This window comes from Peromyscus eremicus, chromosome 8a, assembly GCF_949786415.1.
Source record: "Peromyscus eremicus chromosome 8a, PerEre_H2_v1, whole genome shotgun sequence".
Taxonomy (NCBI): Eukaryota; Metazoa; Chordata; class Mammalia; order Rodentia; family Cricetidae; genus Peromyscus; species Peromyscus eremicus.
Window position 1 is genome coordinate 62,764,059 of NC_081423.1, and position 17,527 is coordinate 62,781,585.

Consider the following 17,527-nt stretch of genomic DNA (forward strand, 5'->3'; position numbering starts at 1 on the left):
TAGTGGGATGCACAGAGAAATCCATCAGGACTCTGGCAGGAAGCCCAGCTAGCAAGGGGGTCCTCTTGCCTGTGGGCTGCTTGAAGGATTTCCTTCCTTATTTCAGCTCCACAAGCCTCAGTGTTTCTTTGCATGGACAAGAATTGCACACATCTCCTTGATTTTAAGGAAATGGTTACCTCTCTTTTCTATCGTTGACTTTGAACTATGGTTTTTATTGGACATTTGTGTTCCATAGTGTCATGGTGGATGATGCTAGATCTAGAGTCAGTCCCAAGTTTGTTCTAAAAAATCCCATCAATCTACTCTTTATCTGTCCACCTCCATACCGTGGAGTAGCCTAGATGGCTTCATTCCTGCTGTTTGTTTTCTCCTCTTCTTCTCCCTGGAATACATACAACTTATTCAAACACATTTCTTAACATTTCAGTGTTAGGTAATTAAATACTTTTAACAAATCATCAAAAATATGTCAGATATGTTTTATTCTAGTTTTTTTTGCTTTTGGTTTGGTTTTTCATCAAGTGAAAGATGTAGAAGTGTAACTCTGATAAGAAATTGTATAAGTTTGGCAAAAGAGGAAAAGTATAATGTTTTATTAATAACTATAAAGGTTTGAAAATATTTGAGTGAGTGAACAGGCATGTTGTATTCTTGCATAAAGAGATCTTCCAAGGTCGTTTCAGATTTAATAAAGCCCCATCAAAGTAGCCATGTAATTTGAAATTTGCAAATGATTTTAAATTCTGTTGAAAATGAATAGCTGAGAAAATGTTGAAAAGAAAGGAAGTACAGACTTGGTATTACACATATCTCCACACTGTACATATTATAATGACATGGTAATCAAAACACGGATGTTCACAAATCAGCAGACAGATCCATTTCAGAGAAACAGACAAACAGAGAAACATGAAGCTTCACAGACTGCTTGGGGAGATGAAACCATCTAAATGAGTTTGGGAAATCAATTAAAATAGGCCATCTACACCAAAAGATACCAAAATAAGTTCAGGCTATATTTAAGGATTGAATATAAATCTAGAAGCATTAATAAAAGAAATGGGTACTAGTTGCTTTTATGTAAGTAGCATGGGTGAAACAGACACACACAGGACTTTGGAGTGAATGTGGGAAGATGGATGGCCATAGCTGAGAAGAGCTATGTAGGTTAGTAAGTGAGTCATAGTAGCATGCCCATCAGACTAAGAAAAGAATTCTTTTTTTTCAAGTTTGTTACTTAAAAAAATACATACTGAAAGTATTGTGAAATGGCTGATTAGGTATCAGATTGAACAATATTTTTAAAGATGATATCCTGAAGGTCGATAGCATTGTAAAAGACAATTCTTCTAGAAGGACATTTAAAAGTGGATTAGACCCTTAAGAATAGTCACATCTTTTGGCATTATAGTTCCAGTTTTTAATCTTTTCCTGAAAAAGTAATGCTAAGGAGCCAGCAAGATGACTCAGCAGATGAAGGCACTTGGCACAAAACCTGCCAACCTGAGTTCATCCCTGGAACCCAGGCAAAGGAGAAGGAAGGAACCAACCACATAAAGTCATCCTTAGACCTCCCCAGGGCTCTGGCCCTGCACATACACACTTTGAAAAAGAACTAATGGTGAGGTGTTTGTAGCATACTGCTTTTACGTTGATATTTTAAGACTAAGGTTATCTTGTTATAGTAAAGTGTGTGGATATTAAGTGAGTAGGTATTAATTGATGAGCTTTGACAGTGAGTACATCATGAAAGTATCTTCTAGATCACAGCCCACAACATTTTCTAGTATCCAGAAGCCTCTCTCATTCAATGCTGCCCTCTCATCAAAAGTGACCTTTCATGACCTCCATTGTAGTCTATTTATTTTGCCTACTTTTGAATTTAATAAAACATTACTTAATAGAAAAAAATTGAAAAATCAAAGAGCAAACAAATTAAGTTGCTGGTTCTCTGTAGTATGGAATAATATGATAACCATTACAAGTGATTGGATCCAAAGTTTCAGTTTGGAAAAGTGAAGAAGTTCTAGTAATGGGTGGTGGTGGTAGTCACACAACAATTTGAATGTACTTCATGTCACCAAACTATATACACTTAAAAAGGTTAGAATGGTGTACATCTTTAATTCCAGCACTAGGGAGGCAGAGGCAGGTAGAAGGAACTCTGTGAATTTGAGGACAGCCAGGGCTATGTAGAGAGACCCTATCTCAAAAAACTAAACTAAACTAAACTAAAATAAAAACGTTTAAAAGGTTAGAATGCTAAATTTTATGCTGTATATGTTTTAGTACAATTTTTTGTTTGTTTTTTGTTTTGTTTTTTGAAACAGGTTTCTCTGTTGCCCTGGCTATCATGGAACTCACTGTGTAGATTAGGCTTAGTGTAACGCCAGTACTTCTGGTTTGGTTTACTGACTTTTAAAATTATTTCTTCAGCTGGGTGATGGTGACACATGCCTTTAATTCCATCACTTGGGAAGCAGAGGCAGGCAGATCCCTGAGTTCAATGCCAGCTTGATCTACAGAGTGAGTTCCAGGACAGCCAAGGCTATACAGAGAAACCTTGTGTCAAAAAACCAAACAAGAAAAAAAATTATTTTTTCAAAGCTTAGTGTCTTTACCTCTTATCAAAATGTTTGTCCAGGCCTAATTCAAGGTAACAATCTTTACTTTCAACCATTTCTTCATGATAAAATCATTGCTGGGCCTGGAGAGGTGGATCAACAGTTAAAAGCCCTGGCTGCTCTTCCAGAGGTCCTGGGTCTGATTCCTAGCACCCATGGAATGGCTCACAACCATCTGTAAGTGGGGATCAGACACCCACTTCCAGCCTCCATGGGTATCAGTCAAGCATGTGATACACATACTTGTACGTGTACACAAAATACTCATACACATAAAAAATAAAATGATTGTAATTTTCATTGACTGTCTGTACTAATGGAGTATTTTCTCCACAGGTATTGAATTGAAGCACCTTTGTTTAGAATACATGACCCCATGGCTGTCAAATCTAGTTCGTTTTTGTAAGCATAATGATGATGCCAAACGACAAAGGGTTACTGCCATCCTTGATAAGCTAATAACAATGACCATAAATGAGAAGCAGATGTACCCTTCTATCCAAGCAAAAATATGGGGAAGCCTTGGCCAGGTATTGAATTTGCACTGATACTTCTCTAGTGCCTCCTTGTGCTAGTAACTCTTGGTGCCCACGTTTGTTATACAGAGCACATCATTCTCTCCTTCAGAAACATACCCAACCCTGTAAAGAGCTAATGCATTTCAGAACTCTCCTCCTTGCATAATATACAGTTAAATACAGAGTTTAACTGTAGAAGCCTGTTGTCATTTCTAGTAAATAGTGTTTAAATATGTACCCCAGTCCCTATACACCACAGATCTCAGTAAATGCTTCTTAATGCTGTTGTTCAGAACATCTGGTTTCATTTATAGTTGTAGCATAGGCTACATAGAAACAACTTTCCTTAATCTGACAAGGGGGTGCATATTATTCCTTCAGAATAATCGCTTAAGGAAGCAGATCCTTATTCAGACAATGCTGTGAATCCTCTAACTGATTTTAAATTACTTTGGAGCCAATTTCCTGGCTGTATGATGTCGTTAAAGTAATTAAATTGGTCATGTGTTACAGTCTTAGAGGAGCACAGAGGTACTTTCTGAGCAGCTGAAGATAGGCATGTACAGATGTTTAAACTCTGATCACTGATCTTACTCTGGAGGAATCAGGAAACAGCCTCATCCTTCCCTCTATGGTTTACAGATCTCTAATCCTAGAACTTTGAAAATCTGGGGGAAACAGGACATTTCTGCTTCTTGGGCTTCTTTGAGTGTTTTTAATTAAAGGTTAAGCCATCAGTGTGCTTGAAAACAACAAGACTTTCCTTATTTCACCAGATCACAGATCTGCTGGATGTTGTGCTTGACAGTTTCATCAAAACCAGTGCTACAGGAGGGTTAGGGTCTATCAAAGCTGAGGTAATGGCAGATACAGCCGTGGCTTTGGCTTCTGGAAATGTGAAATTGGTGTCAAGTAAGGTAACCACTTTTTCTGTACCTCTTGGACTATGCCTTAGTATTTCTGTTTATCATCTTGAGAGTTTTTGTCTTATAACTAGCTAAGGTTAAACTTGGTTTATTTAAGAGAAAGTGTGGGCGGGGAGGGGGGTGCTATGGCTGTCTGTGTACACATATGTGCTGTGGCTTACATGTAGAAGTCAGAGGATAACTTATAGGAGTCAGTTCTCTCCTTCCACCAGATGGGTCCCAAGGATCAAACCCAAGGTATGGGGCTTGACAAGGAGCACCTTAGCCTACTGAGCCATCTCATCGACCCTGAGTTTATTTTTTAAGATTTATTTTTCTTTTATGTGTATATGTGTGTGACTGGACATATGTATGTGTACCACATGTCTGCAGAGGCCAAAGAGGGTGTTGGATCCCCTGGAACTGGAATTGCAGATGGTTGCGAGCTGCCATGTGGGTGCTGGCAAAGACCAAAGTCTTCTGCAAGAGCAGCCGGTGCTTTTAACCTCTGACATCTCTCCAGTCCCCTAAACTTTTTTATGAAGAAACTTTTAGTCTCATGTTTTTAAAACATGTTCTTCTTTACAGGTTATTGGAAGGATGTGTAAAATAATTGACAAGACTTGCTTATCTCCAACTCCAACTTTAGAACAACATCTAATGTGGGATGATATTGCTATTTTAGCCCGCTACATGCTGATGTTGTCCTTCAACAACTCCCTTGATGTGGCAGCTCATCTTCCCTATCTCTTCCATGTTGTTACTTTCTTAGTAGCCACGGGGCCCTTGTCCCTTCGAGCTTCCACACATGGATTGGTCATTAATATCATTCACTCTCTGTGCACTTGTTCGCAGCTACATTTTAGTGGTAAGTTCCTAGAGGGCAGTCTTTTGTTTTGTTTTGTTTTGTTTTGTTTTGTTTTTCCCCTTTGGTTTTTCAAGCCAGGAGAAGCTGATCTTTTTTTACTAGTTCTTTTCTCAGCTTTACCTTACCTGACTGCTGTAGGTTTTTTACTGTGATGGTATCGTCTCACCAGGCGTACAAGCAGTATTAGAAATTCTATCTAACAAGAAAATAGTAAAAATGACTTGTATGCCATGGCAAGCTACAGTAAAGGCTTTCTATGTTGTCATGTAGGTAGTTGTAATAAGCATGTAACCTAAAAGCTTACTGTAAATTGATCGTGTTGCATTGCTAGTGCCAGTATGTTATGTAGCTGCTAATACATCTGGAGGTTTGACTTAGGGAGCAAATTTAAATGTTCTTGAATTCAAGATGAAACATATCACTTTAGAATTAAAATATTGCTATTTTCTTTTTCTTTTACAGAAGAGACCAAGCAAGTTTTGAGGCTCAGTCTAACAGAATTCTCATTACCCAAGTTTTACTTACTGTTTGGCATCAGCAAAGTCAAGTCCGCCGCTGTCATCGCCTTCCGCTCCAGTTACCGGGACCGGTCTTTCTCCCCAGGCTCCTACGAGAGGGAGACTTTTGCTTTGACATCCCTGGAGACAGTCACAGAGGCTTTGTTAGAGATCATGGAGGTACAGAAGGAAAAATGACAAGAAACTAAATTAAAATCATATTTAAAATGTGGAATATGCAGGGTGTGGTGGCACAAGCCTTTAATCTTAGCACACAGGAGACAGAGGCAGGTGGATTTCTGTGAGTTTGAAGCCAGCTGAGTCTATGTAGGGAATTCTGGGCCAGCCAGGGCTACATAGTAATACCTTGTCTGAAAAATAATTTTGTAGTATGCAGAGGAAATGCTGGTTTGTTCTGTTATATTACACGTAGAACTTAAGGTATTTCTTTAGAATATATTCATTTTTAAATTAGACCTGTTTTACTTTTTGTGTATGAATGTTTTGCCTGCATGTATGTGTGTGCACCACATGTGTTACCGGTGCCCAAGTATCAGGAGAGGATTTCAGAAGAGGAGGACAGACATCAAATTTCCTAGAACTGGAGTTACAGATGGTTATGAACCACTTTGTGGATTCTGGGAACAACCAACCTCTATTCTCTTCAAGAACAAGTGCTCTTATCGGCTGAGCCATCTCTCCAGTCTCTGGAATGTGTTTTTATAGCAAATATCACTTAATGACATGATGAACATTAAATATTCTAGAAACCTTTGTGTACATATATATATTCAGAATATCCTGTTTTTCAGGCATGTATGAGAGATATTCCAACATGCAAGTGGCTGGATCAGTGGACAGAACTAGCGCAAAGGTGTGTCCTAAGTGAACTAGAAACTGGAAAAGGATGTGTCTTGTTGAGAATAGTTATTGCAACATAATCAGTCTTGGATTGGTGTGCATAAACACAAAGATTTTCATAAGGTCTTTGGCTCTTTCATTGCAGATTTGCGTTTCAGTACAACCCATCCCTGCAGCCAAGAGCTCTTGTGGTGTTTGGCTGTATTAGCAAACGTGTGTCTCATGGGCAGATAAAGCAGATTATCCGAATTCTTAGCAAGGTACTTACTCCACTTTTCGTAAAAATTTGTCTCAAATTACAAATTATACTTTCAATTTAATCTATATTTTAAAACAATTTTTTCTTACTGTAATTCTTTGAAGTGATGAAATCTTGTCTAAGAAAATACCTTTAAGTTCAACGTGGTGATGCAGCCTTTAACCCTTTAAGTTCAACGTGGTGATACACGCCTTTAACCCCAGCACTCTGGATACAGAGGCAGGTGGTTTTATGTGAGTTTGAAGCCAACCTGGTCTGCATAGTGAGTTCCAGGACAACCAGCGCTACATAATAGAGGGAACCTGTCTCAAAAATTACAAAAAAAAGAAAAATCTTTTGAAAAAAAAATGTTGGCCGGGCAGTGGTGGCGCACGCCTTTAATCCCAGCACTCGGGAGGCAGAGCCAGGCGGATCTCTGTGAGTTCGAGGCCAGCCTGGGCTACCAAGTGAGTTCCAGGAAAGGCGCAAAGCTACACAGAGAAACCATGTCTCGAAAAAAAAAGTTGACTCATTTCTAATCATGTACACTCAATAGTCTCAGTTTTCAAAGCCTTATAACCTTATGTAAAGCTACATAATTCATAATTAGTATAATGCACTTCTTATTAGCATGTAATATAGAAATACTTTTAAAATAAAAAACCAATTGTACAGTGTTCACTATTATTAGAAATTGTTTGTCACATAAACTACTTGTCAAATACCTAAATGTTTCTCAGCTAAATCTGAGCTTTATTATAGGAACTGATGTTTTATTTCAATGAAAAGTGAAATAAAGATTTCTGTTTTCCTAAAAGGCACTTGAGAGTTGCTTAAAAGGACCTGATACTTACAACAGTCAAGTTCTGATAGAAGCTACAGTAATAGCACTAACAAAATTACAGCCACTTCTTAATAAGGTAATTAGTGCATAGAGCATAAATTTATTCTTTTTGGGTATTGTTACTGTGTTTTTTCTTGTACAAAGTTTAGAAAATTAGGTGATTAAAAAGAGATTATAAAGAAGAAATTATAGTCAAAGTAAGTCTCTTGTCATAAGAGTTAGAAAATAAGGTGGATTGGCCTAGCATGGTGGCCCACACCTTTAGTCCCAGCACTCATGAAGTAGAGGCAGGTCAGTCTCTGTGAGCATGAGGCCAGCCTGGTCTACATAGCAAATCCCAGGACAGCCAGGGCTACATAGAGAATACTTGTCTCAAAAAGAAAGGAAGGGTTAGGGGAGAAGGAGAGGGAGAGAGGAAGAGTGGGAGACTAATAAAGTATTTGTTGAGGATCTTCTGTGTATCTGGTAGTGCTTAGAGATATACCAAACCAAGTTAGTAAAAGTGTCCGGTATCTGGGACGGGTATGGATGTTGAGAAGTGGACGGATAAAGTCAGTAAAATACTAATTAGTGTGTTAATGATCATCACTGTAGAGAAATGTAAAGCCAAGAGAAGTATACGTGTTCATCAAAAGAGTTTGTATGCTGGGCTAGAGGTGCAATCAAAGATATAGCACTTGCTTAGCATATACAAGACCCTGGGTTCATCTCTACCAAGAGACGGGGAAGGGAATAAGGGAGAGATGGAATATATATGAGTGAATAAGAGTTTATACTAGTAAGAATGAAAAGTTGAAAGGGTAGAGTCTAACTAGAATTAGAAATAAGTAGGACAGTGGAGTTGTGGATAGACCATTCTAGCAGAGAGTCAATAGAGAAAATTGTAAAGATCGAATAGCATTAATCTACTATTCAATAGTCTTCAGAAAGGAGTTTGGAAATTATCATTTCCTAGTATGATAACTGCAGGACACAGGTGGCCCAGAGTGCACAGTAGATCAGAGAAGGAAGGAACTGCAGGCTGAAGGAAGGGTAGTCTGTAGATGAACGGTCTGCAGTGGTAACAAAAAAAATGGCAGGTGTCAGTGACTACTGCAGAAGAGTCAGCATCCAGAATTGGAGGAAATCCCAGAGGAAGCTCAGGCTCTAAGCCTAGTTGATGGTATTTTTCATTAGACACATGGAGGGGATCATGTTCCCCAAAGGAGAAAAAACCCAGAAATTAGGTGAGGTAACCTGCTTTGTTGATGTTGCAGAATGCAGGAAGAGATGATTGCTTAGTTTGCCACACTAACCTGGAGTGTCTCCTTGACCAGGACTCCCCACTGCACAAAGCCCTCTTCTGGGTTGCTGTGGCTGTGCTGCAGTTGGATGAAGTCAACTTGTATTCAGCAGGCACTGCACTTCTGGAACAAAACCTGCACACCTTAGATAGTCTCCGGATATTCAATGACAAGGTGAGTAGGCATTCCTCTGAGTTCTGCATTGCTCACAGTGAGTCTTCTTTTCCTTCTCTTCTAGAGTTCTTTAGAAATGAAAGTGGTCCATAATCTAAACATGAATTTAATGCATCTTATTATAAGTATAGTTCCTTAGTAGGTCACTAAAAACTACTTAATCCATAGTTCCAATATAGAAATAGCCAAGAACAATATGCCCTGCTCTTAGTGATTAGAATAGTAATAAGTAGGGCTGGAAAGATGGCTCAGCAGTTGGGAGCACTGACTGTTCTTCCCAGCATCCACTGGTGGCTCACAACCATCTCTAACTCCAGTCCCAGAAATCCATTGCCCTTTGTGGCCTCCTTGGGCACTGCATATATCCATACATGGAAGCAAAACACTTACGAACATAAAATAAGGAAATATAATTTTTCTTCATTTTAAAATAGTACTGAGAAATAATAATAGCTATCACAGCAAGCTCTGTGCATTCATTATTACTGATTTTCATTCTCTGTCCCTATTTATTATATATATATATATACATACATACATACATACATACATATATGTGTGTATATATATACACATATATGTGTATATATGAGACTTTATTTTTCAGTTATTCAATAATAAAGCTTACTTTTATTGAAAAATTATACTTCATAAAAATCTGTACAATTAGTAACAGATAAGAAAGTTGGAGAATCTAAAGAGAAGTTTTGGATACTTAATTTTATTAGTTTTCTTTCCCCCTTTGCCTAATCTCACTTTAAAGTATACCATTAGTGGCCTCCTTCACATTTATTAACCTAGATAAGAGGTTGAATTTTGGCTCAGAGTATAGAGGATAAAATTAAACAGTATAAAATTGGCTAGGGAGTGGCTTAGCAAGGTGAAGTACTTAACACTGAGCCTGACAACCTGACTTCAGTTCCCAGGACTTACATAGTGACATAGTAGAAGCATGTATGCACTAAATAAATGAAAAATATTGTTTCAAAGCCAGTGCAAAATTATGTTTGTTTTGGAGAAAAATGGAAAGAGCCTAAGAGAAAAGAGAAGATTCTTTTGAAAAGAGAATGTGTGTGTACATGTGCATACATTTGTGTTTGAAATGTCCCTGAAATGAAATGAAATGAACTGAGCTGTAGGGAAACAGAGCATGACCCAAGTATGAAGATGCCTGGTCTGCAGTACTTGTTCAGTGCATATAATGTGGTATAGACCCAGAAGAGCTGGAGGTCTGGGAAGTGTGGGAACAAAATGAGAGGTAGAAGACACCTCGAAGTTGATGAGTCAGACCTCTTCACCAAAGGGGCAGGAGTAAAGAACTTAGGTACTGGACTATGTCTGGTTCTGAGCTAGTTCTTTACTAACTACATTGTTCTATTCTGGAGTTGTCTGAAGATAATGGTGGTTTCCAGTAGTGGCTAGCTATTGGCTATTTGTAAAGCAACTGTCTTGCCATTTTCTTTCTTTCACATGTGCTTACATGTTTGTTGGGGTAAGTGCATGTCACAGTATTTGTGGAGGTCAGAGGACAACTTGTGGGAGCCATCTCTCCTACCATGTGGCTTCCAAGGCTAGAACTCAGGTGATCCAACTTGGCAGCAAGCACCCTTAACCACTGAGCCGTCTCTTCAGCTCCTGCCTTGACATTTTCACTTCTGGAACATCACAGGAGGGACTGATCTTGATGCCAGGGCCTCAAAGTACTAGGGAATCAGAGTTAATAAAGCTTTATTGAGATCACCAGAATATTCTCTGGGATGGTAGAGTCAGAGTAATAGTGCATGCCTCTAGGTCCTGCTACTTGAGAGGTTAAAGCAGAAGTTTTAACCTACATAGGCAACATAGTGAGTCTCTGTGTGAGTTTGATAGCAATTATCAGTCAAAAGTAGCTGGGCATTTTGGCTGATGGCTATAGTCTTAGCACTTGAGAGGTATAGACAGAAGGTGTTAGCCAGCCTTTGCTACATAGCAGGTTCAAGGCCAGCCTGGGATAGATGGGATTCCATTTCCAAAAACCAAGATCAAAAAAATAAATAAAACAGTAGCTCAAAACTGTATATTGTGGGCCTGCAGATGTAGCTCAGTGGTAGAGTGCTTGCCTAGAATACATGAGGCCCTGGGTTCTATCCCTAGCACACCCCAACACACACACACACACACACACACACACACACACACACACACACACAAATCATGTGTTGTAAATCAAAGCAATTTGAGTTTTCCACTATCTTACTACTTATCTTTTAGACTATCTTACATTTATAGTACCCTAAATATTTTCGTGGGAGTTCCTGTTAACTAAAAATTTCTCTGAAACAAAGAATTACTTAGTGCATCATAGCTGTTCAATGCAAACAAAAAAGTAAGTTTTTAAACAAAGTGTCTGAGCCAGGAATATAGATAGCTCAGTAGATGTGGGGTTCTAGTCCTGGAAAATGAAAAAGGAAATTTCTGCGTGAACTCCATCAACTATATACCCCTGGTTGTTTTTAATAGAGTCCAGAAGAAGTCTTTATGGCGATCCGCAATCCTCTGGAGTGGCACTGCAAGCAAATGGATCACTTTGTCGGACTCAACTTCAACTCTAACTTTAACTTTGCACTAGTTGGACACCTCTTAAAAGGTAAAGATTCCTTTGTCAGGACGTTTCATGAAGTAGTATTGAGAAGCCAGAAATAACTAAAAGGAATTGATTACTGAGATAAATTGATGTAATCTAACCTATATGTTTTACTCTAAAATGAAAAGTATATCTGCATGAGTTGTTTGAATTAGTAAGTATTTAATTAGAACCTAATTTTCATATCAGATCTTAAAAGAGAAAGTAAAATTCCTAAATACTGAGCACTTAATTACTATGTTATTGATTAATAGTACACTGAATATTTGTGTTATTTCATATATGTATATTACAGAATGTTATTGTACAGATTTAATCACAAAAGGCTTAGGGATTAACCCTTGTCCAAGGTTGGGTTCAGTCTCCAGCATTGCCAAGGATTAAAAGGAATTTCCAGTTTAGTGTGCATTGATGTTCAGATAGGATCGTAGGTACTCTTCGACTTGTTTCTAGCATGTTCTCTATCAGCACTCTTGTACTGTGTACAAGTACTCATAGTACTATGTACTGTGTACCATTCTGGTACTGCGCTCTCTTGCAGATTTCATTGCTGTCTTGATAGCCAACCATCTCCACTAGACTAGAGCTAAGTCACTTTCTTACCTAGCTTTAGCTGCTCATTGCCAACTTCATAGCTCCGTAGCCATGCTCTATTCAGGTGGGCAGTTTTCTATAAAATAAATAAATATGTGTTAAGCTAGGCATGATGGTCCACACCTTTAATCCCAGCAATTGGGAGACAGAACCAGGTAGATCTCTTGAGTTCAAGGCCAGCCTAGTTCAGAGCTACATAGTGAGGCCCTGTCTCAAAAATCAAAAGACAAAAACAAACAAACAAACCCAAACCAAACAAGGAAGAAAAAAGAAAAAGAAGAAATAATTTTTAAAGATTTATTTTTATTTTATGTGTATGAGTGTTTTGAGTGTTTTGCCTTTGTGCATGTGTGTGTAACACCTGAAAGTTTGTTACCTGAAGTGGCCACAGGACATACTGGACCCCTGGAACTGAAAGTATAGGTGATTTGTGAGCCACTCTGTGGGTCTTCCGAGCCACACTCTGACCCTCTGTAAGAGCAACCAGTGCTCTTAACTGCTGAGCCGTTGCTCCAGCCTCGTGAAACACTTTGGAAGTAGTAGAGCCCTTATGTCAGATGAAGTCTCAAGGGGAATGCTAATGCTTAGTTTTGTTTGTGTTTATTTCTAACCTCTGTGCTTCTTTAGGAAATGAAAAATCAATAATGCCATCATCTTTCCTAACACCCTCTCCTTTAGGGTTCCAGGGAACAGCCTCTTCTACATGTGTGGGATACGTAATCTTATGTATAATTAACTTCACATTTTCATGTTTGACCTTCACAAAGGTCAAACTATTGACCTTTGGCTATTCTTGGAGGCAGAAATTCTCCTTTTGTGGTAGAGTTACTTGTCACAGCATAAGAGCTCAAGCATTTGTTCATGGACTAAGTTAACTTGTTATTTGTTTGTTTTCTTTTTATAGGGTACAGGCATCCTTCACCTGCCATTGTTGCAAGAACAGTCAGAATTTTGCATACACTACTAACTCTTGTTAACAAACATAGAAATTGTGACAAATTTGAGGTGAATACACAGAGTGTGGCTTACTTAGCAGGTAAAAGCACAAAATTGACAAAATTAGTCTAACTGTATCATTGTCTTAGGATCACCAAAAGGTTCCCATGCCTAGCTTTGGGTCTTGGCAGCTAGATCTTTGGCCAAATAGAGCATTCACAGTTTATTCACAGTTTTGCCAAAACATTTTTGATTATAAAAGAATATCTGAAATGTCCTAAAATTGAATTGCCTCAGCCTATCATCCCAGGCCTTCATAGCCCTCTATTCTATCCTCGATCTAAATTTCATGAGCATCTCTTTTTATAGCCTTTCCAAATGGACAGGCTATTTCAAACCAATCTACTTGCTGTCTCCTACTGGGCTTTCTGCCTCTTTAATATTCATTCTTTGTGCTATTTTACCTGGGATGTCTGTCCCATCACCACCATTCACTGAACTGAATAACTCTGTCTTATCTAATATTTACTGTATTCTACTCAAACAATGTAGTTTGATGTGGTTTGATGGAAGATGCTATTCTCACTTTAGCAAATTTCCATTTTTTGCCAATTATTTTGTTTCAAGCATACAACCTTGAACAAACTATTTTACATCCCAGAATATTTTTATCAGTGCATTTCAGATACATGCTCTGCCTGCTTTTTGTGATTATTGAAACCAAATAGGCGATCAAGTGCTTGAGAAAGTAAGGTGTTTATCAAATTTCTTTGTGTGTTTCAGTTTATGCAGACTGCAAACTCTTGAGGATAAGTCTATCCTGCATGTTTATACACTTCAGTCTCACAGTCTCCAAGGCTTTTTATGTGTACATGTAGTAGTAATAACCTCTTAAGTTTGGAAGAAATGAATCCTGTTGTAGGTCACACGTGTTTTTCACAGTGTTTTTTATGTGCTTTTCCTTTTCCTATTAGCTCTGCTCACAGTGTCCGAAGAGGTTCGAAGTCGCTGTAGCCTCAAGCATAGGAAGTCCCTTCTTCTTACTGATATTTCAATGGAAAATGTTCCTATGGATACATATCCTATCCATCATAGTGACCCTAGCTATAGGTAAGTGGACATGGTATCATAATTACATAATTATAGTCAGCCTTCAATTGTCACATGATAGAGACTAGCAGCAAAGTAATCTAGAAGGGAGCAGAGTGGCAACTGAGGACGGTCTCTCAGGTGTAGAAGTGAAAGCTTCCTCTGCAGATGCATGCTAGTTTATATGGGCAGTATTAAAGTTATTCTAGTCTGTTCTGATATTATCATTAGTTCACCTCTTTAAACGCAGACACTTGAATAATGAAGAAATACCATCTTGAAAGGTTTGGTTGCAGAAAAGGACCTGGAGAAAAAACTAACCTGAAATCATTGCATGTCTAAAAACTAAGTTATATGGGGCATAAGAGTTGACTCAGTGGTTTAAAGCTCTTGTATTTTTTTTCATCTTTTAGATTTATTTGTTTATTGCATAAACGGTGTTCTGCCTACATTTGTAACTGCAGGCCAAAAGAGGACACCAGATCTCATTACATATGGTTGTGAGCCACCATGTGGTTGCTGGGAATTAAACTCAGGACCTCTGGAAGAACAGCCAGTGCTCCTAACCTCTGAGCCATCTCTCCAGTCCAGCACTTGTATTCTTGTGGAGGACCTGGGTTCAGTTCCCAGAACCCACATGGTTGCTCACAGCCATCTGTAGCTGAAGTTCCAGAGGATCTGACACCCTCTTTTGACCACTGTGGGGCACACACATGGCAAATATACATACAGGCAAAACTCGCATACACATGAAGTAAATAAAGTCTTTTTTAAAAGTGATATAGATTGATAAAAACATTTGCATGCACTGTTTACAAATGTCATTAACATTAAAAACCTTTCTATAGTGTAGTTTTACTGTTGTTACTTTGATACAAGGTCTGGCTATGTGTCCCTGACTGGTCTGGAACTCAGTGTGTAGAGTAGGCTGACCTTGAACTCACAGAGATCTGCCTCCCCCAAGTGCTGGGATTAAAGGCATTCACCACCATACCCAACTTCTGTAATATAGGTTTATATGATAGAATCATAAAATTGTCTACTATTATACGTGGCTTTGTGTAGGTTTTTTATTCCCCAGTATAACTGCTATCTTTGGGGGATTATTCTGTAATGTGGATTAAACAAAAATATCTTTAACATTTGGATACAGTGTTGAACATAGGAAAGTAATCTTTGAGAGGTCATGTCATTAAACTTACTAAGACCTTCCTTTTTGATTGTAAGAAGACCTCCTCAGCACTTGACTGAGACTTCAGCAATGCATGCAAGTTTTCCTGATAGACACAGTGTTTAGTAGCCTTATTTCTTCAGTCATTCCCATGAGTTTATTTCTTCAACCCTTCTTTTAGTTATGGAAAGGAAAAAGTAACTTAGTTGCCTGTATTTGGGAAAGCCTGTATTTGGGAAAGCTTAATTCTCAAACTTAATATTGCCGATTTTTTTTTTTTTTTTTTTTTTTTTGGTTTTTTGAGACAGGGTTTCTCTGTGTAGTTTTGGTGCCTGTCCTGGATCTCGTTCAGTAGACCAGGCTGGCCTCGAACTCACAGAGTTCCACCTGGCTCTGCTTCCCAAGTGCTGGGATTAAAGGGCGTGCACCACCACTGCCCAGCAATATTACCGATATTTAAATGGTGCAATAATACAATTGCTTATTTAGACTTTTATTTTCCATGATTATAAAATTCAATGCAAGCTGGGTGGTGGTGGTACATGCCTTTAATCCCAGAGGCAGAAGCAGGCAGATCTCAGTGAATTCAAGGACAGCCAGGGCTGTTACACAAAGAAACCCTGTCTCAAAAAACCAGAAGGGAAAAAAGGAAGGAAGGAAAGAAAGAAAAGAATAAGATTCAATGCAGTAAATTCAATAGATATATTATTCAACATCAATTAATGACATGTATTTATTATATATTTGAAAAGTGCTAAGGTAAAAGATGTTAAGTGTTCTCACCACAATAAATGACAAATGTATAGGGTAATACATGTCCTAAATTAGCATATTTTAGGCATTCTATGTGTGTACATTTTTTAAAACATTTTGCACACAGAAGAAATAGACAATTTTTATTTGTTAAATTGAAAAGTTTGTTGCCATATGTGGTGGCAAATGCCTGTCACTCCCTATAGGCAGGAGGATCAGGAATTCAAGGTCATCCTTAGCTATGTAGAGAGTTTGAGGCCAGCCTTGGCTACATAAGTCCCTGTTTCAAAAACAAATAAAATAGAGGCTAGAGATGTAGCTGAGTTAGTAGAGAATTCTTTTCTAATATGCATAAAGCCCTGAGTTCAGTCACCACTACTGCAGAAAACTGACTGTGGTAGCAAACACCTGTCACCTCAGCACTTGGGAAGACCAGAAGTTTAGTGTCATCCTTGGCTTCATAGTGAGTTCCAGGCCAGCCTGAGACCCTAGCTCAATCAATCAATATATAAGTAAGTTAGGGTTTAGAACACTTGCCATGCATATGTGAGGTTCGGGATTCAATCCCTGTACTGCAGAGGGAAAAAATTAACAAAACTATACAGTATATAGCTCTTCCTATGTAACATTGATACTTCTGGGGATACATTAGGAGTTGTGTACTCTAAGAGCCAGCTGTAATGATACATACCTGTAATGCTAGCATTCTGGAAACTAAGGCAGAAGGATTAAAAAAAATTTAATCCCAGCACTTGGGAGACAGAGCCAAGCAGATCTCTGAGTTCCAGGCCAGCCTGGTCTACACAGAAAGATCTAGGACAGGCACCAAAACTACACAGAGAAACCCTGTGTGGTGGGGGGGTGGGGGTTGGGGGGAATGGGGGTTGTGCAGTTTTCAAATTAATTTATTATTGCCATCATTAGGAAATAGAATAGCTTTAGGAATGAGTGAACAGTAGTTATATTTGTCATCTTCTTGTTAATTACTTCTTCTAAATTGTTTAAATCTCTCAGGACACTAAAGGAGAACCAGCCATGGTCCTCTCCCAAAGGTTCAGAAGGATACCTTGCAGCTACCTACCCATCGGTAGGCCAGACCAGTCCCCGAGCCAGGAAATCCATGAGCTTGGACATGGGGCAGCCTTCTCAAGCCAACACAAAGAAATTGCTTGGTTAGTTTATCTTAATTTTGTATAAATTTTTACATTATTGTTACTGTGAAAAATGGTTTAGCTACTTTCTCTCTTGGAATTATTTTGAAACTATTTAGATTGCCAACATTTACTATTTTGATGTAACAAAATCTTTTGTGACTTTAATTTTATTTATTTACTTAATGTGTGTGAGTATTTTGCCTACATTTGTATGGGTGTGTACCACATATGTGCCTGGTGCCCATAGTTGCCAGAAGAGTATCATATTTCTTGGAACTGAAGTTACAGACATTTGTGAGCTTCCTGTGCTTGCTGGGAACTGAACCAGGGTCCTCTGGAAGAGTGGCAAGTACTTTTAACCATTGAGCCATCTCCCCAGCCCTTGTATGGCT

At 38.5% G+C, this 17,527-nt stretch overlaps 1 protein-coding gene across 1 annotated transcript in view; it reads left to right on the top strand.

Annotated features, from left to right (window-relative positions):
- Nf1 (neurofibromin 1) overlaps nt 1-17,527 on the top strand; it is a 244,887-nt gene that overhangs the window by 207,462 nt on the left and 19,898 nt on the right. The window contains 12 exon segments of the mRNA XM_059271304.1: nt 2,964-3,157; nt 3,922-4,062; nt 4,639-4,918; nt 5,381-5,595; nt 6,228-6,289; nt 6,422-6,536; nt 7,333-7,434; nt 8,675-8,815; nt 11,315-11,441; nt 12,937-13,068; nt 13,943-14,078; nt 16,996-17,153. Coding sequence (XP_059127287.1) covers nt 2,964-3,157; nt 3,922-4,062; nt 4,639-4,918; nt 5,381-5,595; nt 6,228-6,289; nt 6,422-6,536; nt 7,333-7,434; nt 8,675-8,815; nt 11,315-11,441; nt 12,937-13,068; nt 13,943-14,078; nt 16,996-17,153 — 1,803 coding nt within the window.